This window comes from Mirounga leonina, unplaced genomic scaffold, assembly GCF_011800145.1.
Source record: "Mirounga leonina isolate KUSES-001 unplaced genomic scaffold, KU_Mleo_1.0 Mir_204, whole genome shotgun sequence".
NCBI lineage: Eukaryota > Metazoa > Chordata > Mammalia > Carnivora > Phocidae > Mirounga > Mirounga leonina.
In genome coordinates, this window is record NW_023270513.1 from 2,046,743 (window position 1) to 2,058,900 (window position 12,158).

The following is a 12,158-nucleotide window of genomic DNA, read 5'->3' on the forward strand; positions in this document are numbered from 1 at the left end:
GGAGGAAGACAGAATTCTGCTAATCTCCCTGGAAAAGGCTAAGGAATCAATGTTTCTTCCCACTTGTAGGATACTTGATACCGCTTTTGTATTTGATTTTCCTAGCAACCTTTTTGATTACATTCAAAAGATTTTTTTGAGCACCTTCTATATTCAAGACCTTACGCTGAGAATCCTGGCCTTTTCCTTTAAGACACTTATGACACATTCAAGTGCATAGACATTTCTGTGATTTTCTTTTGCTTAATGTCTATCTCCTCCACTGGACTATAAGTTCAGTGAAGGCAGAAATCATCTCCATCTTCTTCCCCGCCAAATCTTCAGCACCTACGGCAGTGCCTGGCAAACAGTAGTCACTCAGTAGACAGTTACAGAAAAAAAATAATAAATCCAGAGGACTTGGGACCTGGGGATGGTCTTTAATTTTGTAAAGGCAGTGCGTAGAAGCAGCCTCTTAGCCTGAAACATAGTAGATGTTCAATAGGCATTAACTAAACTCAACGAATAATAACAGGAAACACTAACACGGTGCCTATTGTGTGCCAGGCACTATGCTACGCACTTTCCACTCATTCACTCATCTAATCCTCAGAAAAGCCCTATTACTACTATTAGTAGTAAAAGCTACTATTACTATCCCTGTTTTACAGATGGGGAAACTGAGGCACAGAAGTTCACCAACTTGTAAGCGGCAGAGCCGAGATTTGCACCCCAGCTATCCGGCTCTCAAATCCATGTCCCTAACCACTACACTGCCTTCCCACGACGAATGCTCAAACTGAGATCTAGAGAGAGAGAGAGCAATTTGCGAAGACGTCACAGGAATAACATGGTGGAGGCGGGCCTGGAACCCAGGTCTGCGCTCTGTGAAATGTTCCTCCCGCTCTATCATATGGTATCTGGCTGCTGACACAGAGCCCCTGGGAATAGAGGCGCCAGGACGGATCTGAGAAGTCTCGCTATCTGTGCAGAAAAAGGCCCAGGTTGACTGGGTAGGTCTCCGCAGAAGACAGGAGCCAAAGATCAGCATCTAGGGCAGAAACAAGTATCATCACCAGGTCTCCTTCCTTAAGCAGGGAAGTAGGTTGCTTTTCAGAGATCCTCTTGGAGGTCTCTTGGAGGTCTCTGAGAGAATGGTCTCTTTTCCTGCGCTCATTTATCAGGGACTTCCCCACACACCGCCAGAAACTCCCCAAGGCCAGATCTGCCTTGTTATAATGGAACACACGTGAAGAAAGGCTAGATGTTAGAGCGATATTAGAGAGATTAGATGGGGTGATCTGAAACCTGGTATGTGTAGGAAGCTTGGGGCGGGGTCAGGGCTGACAAAAGGGAAGACTGGAGTAAAGGTGAGGTCAAACCTCAAATCTTCAACAGCTAAAGGGGCTCCGTGATAAGAGACTAGAGCGAAGCACCTTATAATCAGCTCAGCTTTAGAGGTGCAGGCCTTCTGTTTGGGCTTCTTGCCACAGCAGAAGAACACCACGGCCATGGCCTCCCTCTCCAGACTAGATCTTCGGGAATGCCTCCAAACCCTGTCTGTCTTGCAGTGGCTCCCAGTCTACGTATTTTTAGGTGAGTGAATCCCAGGGGCTGGAGAGCACATGGGAACAGGCCAAGAAAAAGACCAGGAACCCCCAGATGAGGAAGGCTCCAAAGAGCTTATTTGGCCGGTCCCCTCTCTCTGGGAAGGACTGTGCCTCCCCACGCAGAGAGACGGCTACTGTTGAGTTCATTAGATTTCTCTCTTTCCAGCTGAGGGGCCTGAAGGCCATGAGTGAAGCTGTGGTTGTTCTGGTTTAAAGATCACCGCAGCCTTCTCAGGACTGCCCGTTCTTTTTTTATTTCAGGTCTTTATTTAAATTCCAGTTAGTTAGCACATAGTGTAATATTAGTTTCAGGAGTAGAATTTAGTGATTCGTCACTTACATATGACACCCAGGGCTAATCCCCAAAAATGCCCTCCTTCATACCTATCACCCACTTAGCCCATCTCTCTCCGACCTAGCTGGGAAGAGTCATATTCAGGGATGGGAGCAGAGGTGGCGGTGGCCTGCAGAGTTGGTGTTACTAGGGAGGCAGAAGGTGATTTTCCAGTATAAAACTATGGTGAGAAAATTCTGGGAAGTCTGGGAGCTGCCTGAGTGACTCATTAGAATTTTAATAAAGTGCCAATTGTGCGGTGGACTCAAAGCATGGCAATTATCAGTGCTGGGCAAATGGGTTGTGAGCGCTCAGCTTTTCCCAGCCAGAAACTAGTACTTCATGAGCAGCCAATTACAAGGACCAAGCTTAGAAACTGGATGGGGAGATGGGGCACCTGGGTGGCTCAGTTGGTTAAGCGACTGCCTTCGGCTCAGGTCATGATCCTGGAGTCCCGGGATCGAGTCCCGCATCGGGCTCCCTGCTCGGCAGGGAGTCTGCTTCTCCCTCTGACCCTCCTCCCTCTCATGCTCTCTCTCATTCTCTCTCTCAAATAAATAAATAAAATCTTTAAAAAAAAAAAAGAAAGAAACTGGATGGGGAGAAATGTCATCTTGAAGGCAGCCAATGCCAGTCTATGGGAGGCTATACGGTCCCTTAGAGCAGAGGGTCTTAACCACAGAAATGTTAGCAGTACCAGTGAATTTGTCACTAATAGACATCACAGGTTTGCATTTTCACATGCCAGTTGTTGCAGGCATCTCGAAATTTCATTTATGCTCATGACTACCTCAAAATTCCAGTAGTTATTGGAACCACCATTAGGTCTGGTTATTTAATGCATAAACCAAGAAGCCCAGGTCACTATATCACTTTTTTTTGTAATGTTTTGAGAATTGCATTGTAATATGATGCATTTCCTTTGTAAGTCTGTATATTTTATTTTGGGTATTTAAGATTATTCGGACAAGGGGTCTCTGGGCTTCACCAGACTGCCAACGGGGTCCGTGACCTCCAAAAGGTGATGACTTACTGAGCCTTATTGAAATCAAATCATGCTGAGCTCTTAGTCTATCTATGGCCTACCTCTAACTGTATTAAGAAAAAAAAAAGTGAGGGGGGCCTGGGTGGCTCAGTCGTTAAGTGTCTGCCTTCGGCTCAGGTCATGATCCCAGGGTCCTGGGATCGAGCCCCGCATCGGGCTCCCTGCTCGGCGGGAAGCCTGCTTCTCCCTCTCCCACTCCCCCTGCTTGTGTTCCCTCTCTCGCTGTGTCTCTCTCTGTGAAATAAATAAAATAAAATCTTTTTTAAAAAAAAAGTGATATTTTGGGGTGCCTGGGTAGCTCAGTTGTTTAAGCGACTGCCTTTGGCTCAGGTCATGATCCTGGAGTCCCGGGATCAAGTCCCGCATTGGGCTCCCTGCTCAGCAGGGAGTCTGCTTCTCCCTCTGACCCTCCCCCCTCTCGGGTGTACTCTCTCTCTCTCTCAAATGAATAAATAAATAAATAAAATCTTTTAAAAAGAAGCGATATTTCTGTAAACTTGTTTCTAGTCTTTCATATTTTCTTTTTGTTTCCCTTTGCGTTTATCTTAACTTCCTCAGACAGACCCCTTTAAAAAGTTCCAGCCCTCAATTAGGAAAATGAGGGGCACAGGAATGTCCTAAAAGACTTGGCATCACGGTGACAGCCACCATTTCAAGTCTGGATCCCAGAAAGAGTGGGCAAACATGGGGATTAGAGAGCAGGGAAAAGAGGTCCAGAGAGGAAGAACTGTGTAAGTTGATCCTATAGGGGTGGGGTCTGTCTGGCTCTTCTAGAAAGCTCTCTTCAATAAAATGTTTTCATTTTTTGACCACAAAATGATTTGTTTTTAAGTATTTTTTTTCTCTCTTCCTCTCCTCATCTCAAAGGACACTGTCTCTAGACAGGGATGAGGATAGAGGGCATATCCAACACTGAATATGTAAGGGCCCAGAGGTGAGAACCTAGGAGAACAGCCTCCTAATAATGCCCACCCCCCATCTTACTAGGCTCCCGTCATCCTGGAAGAGCTGGAGGGGTGTGGAGTGGGGATGTTAGGGACCAATGATGGCACCTACGTGTCTTCAAGTGAAAACACTAATAACAGATGTGAATGTTTTGTTTCGCCTGTATTTTTGAACGTTTTTAAAAATTGTGGTAAAATGCACATAACATCCAATCAATCGTTTTAACTATTTTTAAGTGTACATTTTAGAAGCATGAAATACATTCAGTGTTGTGCAACCATCACCAACAACCATCCACCTCCAGAACTCTTTTCAGCTTGTGAAACTGAAACTTCTTTACCCATTAAACAAGAACTCACCATTTCCCCTTCCCCCAGCCTCTGGCAACCACCATTCTACTTTCCATCTCTGTGAACTTGACTCCACTGGGTACTTCATATAAGTGGAATTATGCACTATTTGTTCTTTTGTGACTGGCTCATTTCACTTACCATGTCTTCGAGTTCTACCTGTGTTGTACCATGTGACAGGATTTCCTTCCTTGTTAAGGCTGAATAATATTCCATTGTGTGAGTATTGTAAATAATGCTTCTATAAACATGGGTGTTCAAATATATCTTTGAGATCCTGTTTTCAATTCTTTTGAATATATTCCCAGAAGTGGAATTGCTGGATCATATGGAAATTCCATTTTACATTTTTTTGATGAACTGCTATACTATTTTCCATAGCAGCTCCACCATTTTACATTCCCACCAACAGTGCACAAGGGGTCCAATTTCTCCACATTCTCTCCAACACTTCTTTATTTTCTGGGGGGTTTTTTTTGTTTGTTTGTTTTTTTACCAGGAACCATCCTAATGAATGTGATGATATCTCATGGTGATTTTGATTTGCATTTCCCTAATGATTAGTGATGTTGAGCATCTTTTCGTATGCCTGTCTGCTTGTTGTCCATTTGTCTCGACTACTTTTAAATTGATTATCATTCCATTTGTCTTCCTCTACTAGTTTAGACGCTAGACATCCTGTTTCTATTATTTTAGTGATTATGCTAGAAGTTACAACATGAATCCTGGGTCTTGGAGGTTACCAAGGTAGCTGTAACACCTAACAGTGTGAGATGCCCATAGAGGTGCCTAAGGATATTCACATCTGTTCAAGAGTTATAGAGCAAATACTAATTATAAGACAGCGACTGTCCGTGTCGATCCTACAGTGAGTCAAGTACCAACTCCTTACTATCTAGGAACAAAGATAAAGCAATCATTAATTCCACCACTGTACACAGTTTATGCATCATGCTGGACACATACACAAGTCACTACAATGGAAGACAGACTGTAGTAAGTGAAAGAAAGGGTCACAGTGAATTAATATTAGGGTTTCAGGGGGAAAAAAACATTACACCAAGTTGAGGGGCTCAGGAAGGCAGAAAAGAGAAACAGCGAAACATGGTGAACAGGACGTGGATTCTGGAATTTGTCAAACTTGGACTACAATTAGCTGTGTGACTTCCAACAAGTATTATGATCCCTCTAAGCCTCAGTATCCCTATCCTCTCAGCTTGGTCTACAGTAAATGCTCCATATAGAAAAGTGTTCCTCCCTCCCTCCCTCCCTTCCTTGCCTCTCTCTCTTCTCTCCCTCCCTTCTTCATTTCCTTCTTCTCTTTCTCACCCGCTTTCCTTCATTCCTCTGTCTTGCTCAGAGCCTCCCTCAGTGCCTCTCCTTCCCAAATGATGTTCAGAATCATGGCTGATTATTGAGCATCACTGAAAGTAATGGGAAACAAAATAGGGGAAAAGAGGAGAAAAAAGGGCAGACGGACAAGAAGGAGGGGAAAGGTGAGAAGAGAGGAATGGAAAGACAGTTTGCAGGAGATGTGAAATACAAATACTCATGAACCTTAGAATTAGGCAATGGCCCTGACAGCCCTCCTGAGGGCCAGCTTCCATTAGAGGATGACTCTCCATCTGTCTCTTCTTTTCTGGGCTTATATCACCATCTACCTAAACTGTTGCAATATCCTCTTTCCTGGCCCTCTACCTCCTACTTTCTACCCTTTCCAGTCTATTCCACTGCTTGCTTCCAGTAGAGCCTTTAGAAAACATCTTTGATTACAGCCCTCTCCTGCTCAAAAATAGTGTTTTCCCACTGCCTACTCAGTGAAGTACAAATGTGTTAGCCTGGGCATTCAAGGCCCTCCTCCACTCTCTGGCTCTAACCTTTTACCAGCTCATCACCCTACTCTTCCCCTATATGAAGCTTGTGTTCCAGGCAGGCTATTCACAGAACAAATGTAAAGGGTACTCTCCCACTCCTTCACCTCTGCTCTGACTATTCCCTCCACTAGAAAGATGCTTTGATCATTCTTGCTGGACTAATCATGGACAACCCCTCCTTTGAGATATTGCTGAAGTCATGTTTTCTCTGCAACATTTCCTAGACAACCCAAGACTACATCACCTCTGAAAGTCCGAAGCAATTTGTAAAAATAGGTTAGGTAACAGCCCTTATATCCTTTGCCCCCTCTATCCAATAAGCCCCATGAGAACAGGAGCCAGGTCTTGTCATGGTTATATTTCTCACAAGACCAGGCTTGACATTACATTAATGATTCTGGGGCACCTGGGTGGCTCAGTCAGTTGAGCGTCTGCCTTCGGCTCAGGTCAAGATCTCAGGGCCCTGGGATTGAGCCCCGCGTCAGGCTCCCTTCTCTCTCTACTCCCTGCTCATGCTCTCTCTTGCTATCTCTATCTCTCTCTCAAATAAATAAAATCTTTTAAAAAAATAAAATAAATTGATGATTATTCTAGATTCCTTCTTCCTCAGTAGAGACCTTAAGTCCATCTCTTGTTCTTTTTTCTCTCTCCTGGTCATCCTTTTGTTTTGTTTTGTTTTTTGTTTGTTTGTTTTGTTTTGTGTGTGTTTCGGTTTTGGTTTGTTTTTTGTTTTGTTTGTTTTTTTAGGCCTTCCATCTTTCTCTGGTTTCTGATACTACATAAAATAGGACACAGTCTTGGGAGTCAGACGGGCCAGGTCTGCCACTTGCTTGCTATGTGACCTTGTGCAAGTAAGTCACTTTATTTTTTACGTGACCTTCACAAGTAAGTCATTCATTCTCCCCCATTGTAGAAACAGAACATAATATCTGCCTCTAACGACTATTGTGAAGATCAAAGAGGCAAAAAAAAAAAATCCTCAATAGATGTTCATTTTCTTCCTTTCTGTTATAGAAATTGACATTATTTGGAGCCCAGCCACCCCACCTCATAAGACACTGCCAACCTTGCCATTTGATCAACAGAAGAATGACAATCACTTTTGAGACAGGCACCTTAAGTTCTGACTTCATTACACCTTCAGGAAGAATAACAAGTAACTAGATCCTAGAAAATTAGGCAAACAGAGACTTTGATACATTCCCAGTCTTCCCACAGGCTCCTTCAAGGCACCATTCATTCATCCCCTACATCTGATCAACTGCCAAACTCTGAAATTTCTCCCTCCTAGTACCTTTCAAATTGGTTTGATAAATAGTAACCTACTTCACGTTCCCATTGCCTCTCATCTAAATTACTGCAACTCTTAGCTGATTCCCTGCCTGCAGTTTCTCTTGCTACCAGTTATCCCAAATTATCTTCCTGATACACAGATATGATCATGCTGTTCCTCTGCTTAGTAACTTTCACTGGCTTCATCTTCCCTCTAGCATCAGGCCTAATCTCCCCAGCTTCCTTCCCAGTTCCATCATCTCCTACCCCATGGTTTCCCATGCTCCCTGTACTTTTGCAGGTTATGGTGTTATAGGCCTCGGACTCCTCCATCTACAGGTCTTTGAGTTCTTCCTCATGCATGGAAGGCCTTTTCTCCACTAATCTCTCTGTCAAAATCCTGCTCTTCCTCCAAAATCCAACTTAAATCTTACCCTTTACAAAAAGCTTTTTTCTAGGTTCCCCAGTAGTAGGGAATGGTCTTCTGCTTGGGTTCCCATAGAATGACATTTGAGGGGCTCCTGGGTGGCTCAGTCGGTTAAGCATCTGTCTTCGGCTCAGGTCGTGATCCCAGGGTCCTGGGATCAAGTCCCATGTCGTCGGGCTCCCTGCTGAGGAGCCTGCTCCTCCCTTTCCCTCTGCCCCTCCCCACCACGCGTTCTCGCAATCTGTCTTGCTCTCTCAAATAAATAAAACCTTTTTTAAAAAATGACATTTGAACCCTGACTTATATAGTTTTCACCCCCTGGAATGTATCCATTATTTATGGTATCAATCTTCCCCACTAGAATGTGAGTTCCTGGAAGACAAAAACATTCTTTTCTACCTGTATTAATATGAGTTAACACACACAGAGTGTCTAAAATAGTTCTTGGCACAAATGCTATGGACTTTTCCCCTAAAGCTTGGAGTTATTTTCCCCAAAGCTTGCACTCTGAGCCTCACTTTTTTCATATTTAAAATGAGGATAATAAAATTACCTACCTGGGGTGCCTGGGTGGCTCAGTCGGTTAAGCCTCTAACTCTTGGTTTCAGCTCAGGTCATGATCCCAGGGATCGTGGGATCAAGCCCTGCATCGGGCTCCATGCTCAGCGTGGAGTGAGCTTGGGATTCTTTCCCTCTTCCTCTCCCTCCCCCTCTACCCCTCCACCCTCTTTCTAAAATAAATAAATGAATAAAGTCTTTTTAAGGAAGGCACATGTTGTGATGAGCACTGGGTGTTATACGCAACTAATGAATCGTTGAACACTACATCAAAAACTAATGATGTACTATATGCTGGCCAGCTGAACATAATAAAAATAAATAAATAAAAATAAAAACATAGGAAGGTTAAGAAAAAAGAAAAGAGAAAGGACCCAAAGAAATAAAATTTTAAAAAATAATAAAAAAAATAGAAGAAGAAGAAAGATCACAAATCAATAATGTAACCTTCCGGGGTGCCAGGGTGGCTCAGTCAGTTAAGCATCTGACTTTGGCTCAGGTCCTGATCTCATGGTCCTGAGATGGAGCCCCGCATCAGGCTCCTCACTCAGCTGGGAATCTGTTTCTCTGCCTCTCCCTCCCTCGCCCTCTGCCCCTCCCTCCCTCATGCGCGTTCTCTCTCGCTCGCTCTCTCTCTCTCAAATAAATAAATACATCTTTAAGAAGGAAAGAAAATTATCTACCTCTCAGGGTTGTGAGAGAATTAAATGAAATAATGTATATTAAGTGCTGAACAGAGTGCTTATTAATAATAAATGCTCAATACATGGTATCAATGACCACATGTATATTATTTTCATCATTTCCTTATTTATTCTCTTCACCTTCCTTCTTGCAGTCCCCAACCATGTCCCCATGGCTTCTAGCACAGAGATTTCACATGAAGTGTCCTCCAAGTTTGTTGGATTATTAAATTACATTTTATTTCCACAAGTTCTTATATTTATGGTTAATGTAGATCTAATAAGTAATCACAAAGTCACAGGAATTCATCTGTGATAAACTAACCACATTCTTGGATTTCTAAAGGCTGTAGGCCAGCCACTTAGGACACTGGATTTTTGCTTCACCCTGGCTGCTTGCCTATAGCATTCCACACACATACACACCTTGGAACCCCAGAAGGCCTTTCCTTGTCTGGAATAAGAGCATTAGTGGTTTTTGTCCCTGTTAGCTTTCATCTGCTGCTTGGTGAATTTTGAAATAAGAACTTCTCCATGAGTTACAATTTAATGTAACAAATATTTATCATGAGTCATCTCCCTGTGCTTGGCACTGTGCTAAAGGCTGTTTTCAAGGAGCTTACTGTCTAATAGGGAGAGGGCCAGACATATGAGTTACTAACTACACAAGCAGCAGAATGAAACAGGACCAAAGAGAAGCGTAAGTAATGTGCCGTAGGTGTGTGGAAGAGGGAACCCTTAATTCCAAGCACAGAATCACCAAAAATATCATTTAAGGGGGTATCATTTCAGCTAATCCTTGAAGGCTGAGAGAATTTTGATAGGCAGAAAGCTGAGGAGAGGATAGTCAGAATAAAGCAACAGCATCTCCAAAGGCAGAGATGTGAAAATGCACGGTGGGTTAAGGGACTGGGGAGTAGACTAAAGTGGCTGCGCTTCTGTTTCCCCTATTTCAGCCATTCGCATCCCATCCTCTGTTTTTTTCCACAGCTGGCTGCTACCTGTGCTATTATGGCTTACCATTTTTTCCAAATTGACTCATTGCTGTTACCGAAATAAAAGATTTGTTTATTCATTTGAGAGAGAGAAAGTGAGAACATGAGCAGGAGGGTGAGAGGGAGAGTGCAGAGTGTGCTTGGGATTCTTTCCCTCTTCCTCTCCTTCCCCCTCTACCCCTCCACCCTCTTTCTAAAATAAATAAATGAATAAAGTCTTTTTTTTTAAGATTTTATTTATTTGACAGAGAGAGAGAGACAGCTAGAGAGGGAACACAAGCAGGGGGAGTGGGAGAAGGAGAAGCAGGCTTCCCGCCGAGCAGGGAGCCCGATGCGGGGCTCGATCCCAGGACCCTGGGACCATGACCTGAGCCGAAGGCAGACGCTTAACGACTGAGCCACCCAGGCGCCCCATGAATAAAGTCTTTTTAAGGAAGGCACATGTTGTGATGAGCACTGGGTGTTATACGCAACTAATGAATCGTTGAACACTACAGCAAAAACTAATGATGTACTATATGCTGGCTAACTGAACATACTAAAAAAATAAATAAAAATAAAAATAAAAACATAGGAAGGTTAAAAAAAGAAATAAAATTTTAAAAAATAAAAAAAAATAGAAGAAGAAGAAAGATCACAAATCAATAATGTAACCTTCTGGGGTGCCAGGGTGGCTCAGTCAGTTAAGCATCTGACTTTGGCTCAGGTCATGATCTCATGGTCCTGAGATGGAGCCCCGCATCAGGCTCCTCATTCAGTCAAGCAGACTCCGTGCTGAATGCAGAGCCTGACGCGGGGCTCAATCCCAGGACCCCAAGATCATGACCTGAGCTAAAACTAAGAGTTGGACACTTAACAGGCTGAGCCACACAGGTGCCCCTAAATTAATGTGTTTTAACAGAAATTTTATATTACTACCATAAGTTCACTTTTATTCACTGTACATTAAATTAATTTTCCATCCGTATACCACCTCAGACCACCTAGCATACCTACAGTGGTATGGGAACAATGCTTTGAGAAATAGTGGGCTAGAGCATAAGCAGTTTCAGGACAGGTAGTGAGAGATGAGGCTAGGAAGGTGTGTGGGGATAGTCCATGGAGGGCCTCATACGTCAGGATAACATGTTTAGACTTTTTTCTGCCAGCAGTGGGAAAATATTGAAGGTTTCTAAGGCAAACAGCATTATGACTGTGCTTTAAAAAAAAAAAAAATCTGGCAGTAGCATGGGAAATGGACCAGAAGCGAAGACACCAGCAGGCAAAAAGAGCAGACTAAAGACTGCAGTCCAGACCAGAGGAGGTCGAGCCTTCAACCATAGCAGTAGCAATGGAGATAGAAGCAGGAGAATGAATGGAAGAGAGATTTTTTTGGAAAGGGAAAGAAGTCAAAGAGAGCTCCAAAATATTGCAATGGTGACATTTATTTTGAGGCCAAAACGATGAATAGGAACTAGCCAGGAAAGAGCTGAGGAAGGATTCTTCCAGGTGAAAGGGATAGCATGCGCAGAAGCCCAGAGGCTAGAGAGCAGAATGGTTGGAGGAACAGACACAGCAGGATGGTGGAATGCAGAAAACAAGGGGGTGGCCAGGGGCTCCACCACAGAGTGCCTTCGAAACCAAGATTACAAGACCTTAAGAGCCTTCACCTTAGGAGTCATTGGAAGCCACGTTTGATGTTGAATTATTAAATTACCATTTATTCCCAAACCTTCTTATATTTACAGTCAATTTAGACCCAGTAAGTAATTTCAAAGCTACAGAAATGCCTCTTTGACAAGCCAGTCATGTTCTTGGTTAAATGCTGTACAGCGACAGTCAGATTTGCATTTAGCATGCTCGCTGCATCGGGGCCTAAATGGAAGCGGGGAGCCTATTTAGAAGACATTGAAGGGGCGCCTGGGTGGCTCAGTCAGTTAAGCAGCTGCCTTTGGCTCAGGTCATGATCCCAGGTCCTGGGATCGAGTCCCCGCATCAGGCTCTCTGCTCAGTGGGGAGTCTGCTTTCCTCCCTCTGCCTGCTCATGCTCTCTCTCACTCGTTCTGTCTCAAATAAATAAAATCTTTAAAAAAAAAAGAGATTTAGA

At 43.6% G+C, this 12,158-nt stretch overlaps 1 protein-coding gene across 1 annotated transcript in view; it reads left to right on the top strand.

The window, feature by feature from the left end:
• The first annotated feature begins 549 nt into the window (after positions 1-549).
• The window catches only part of DGAT2L6 (diacylglycerol O-acyltransferase 2 like 6), a 28,263-nt gene continuing 16,654 nt past the window's right edge, over positions 550-12,158 (top strand). Inside the window, exon 1 of the mRNA XM_035028695.1 lies at positions 550-1,575. Coding sequence (XP_034884586.1) covers positions 1,491-1,575 — 85 coding nt within the window. The 5' untranslated portion in view covers positions 550-1,490. The remainder of the gene's footprint in view (positions 1,576-12,158) is intronic.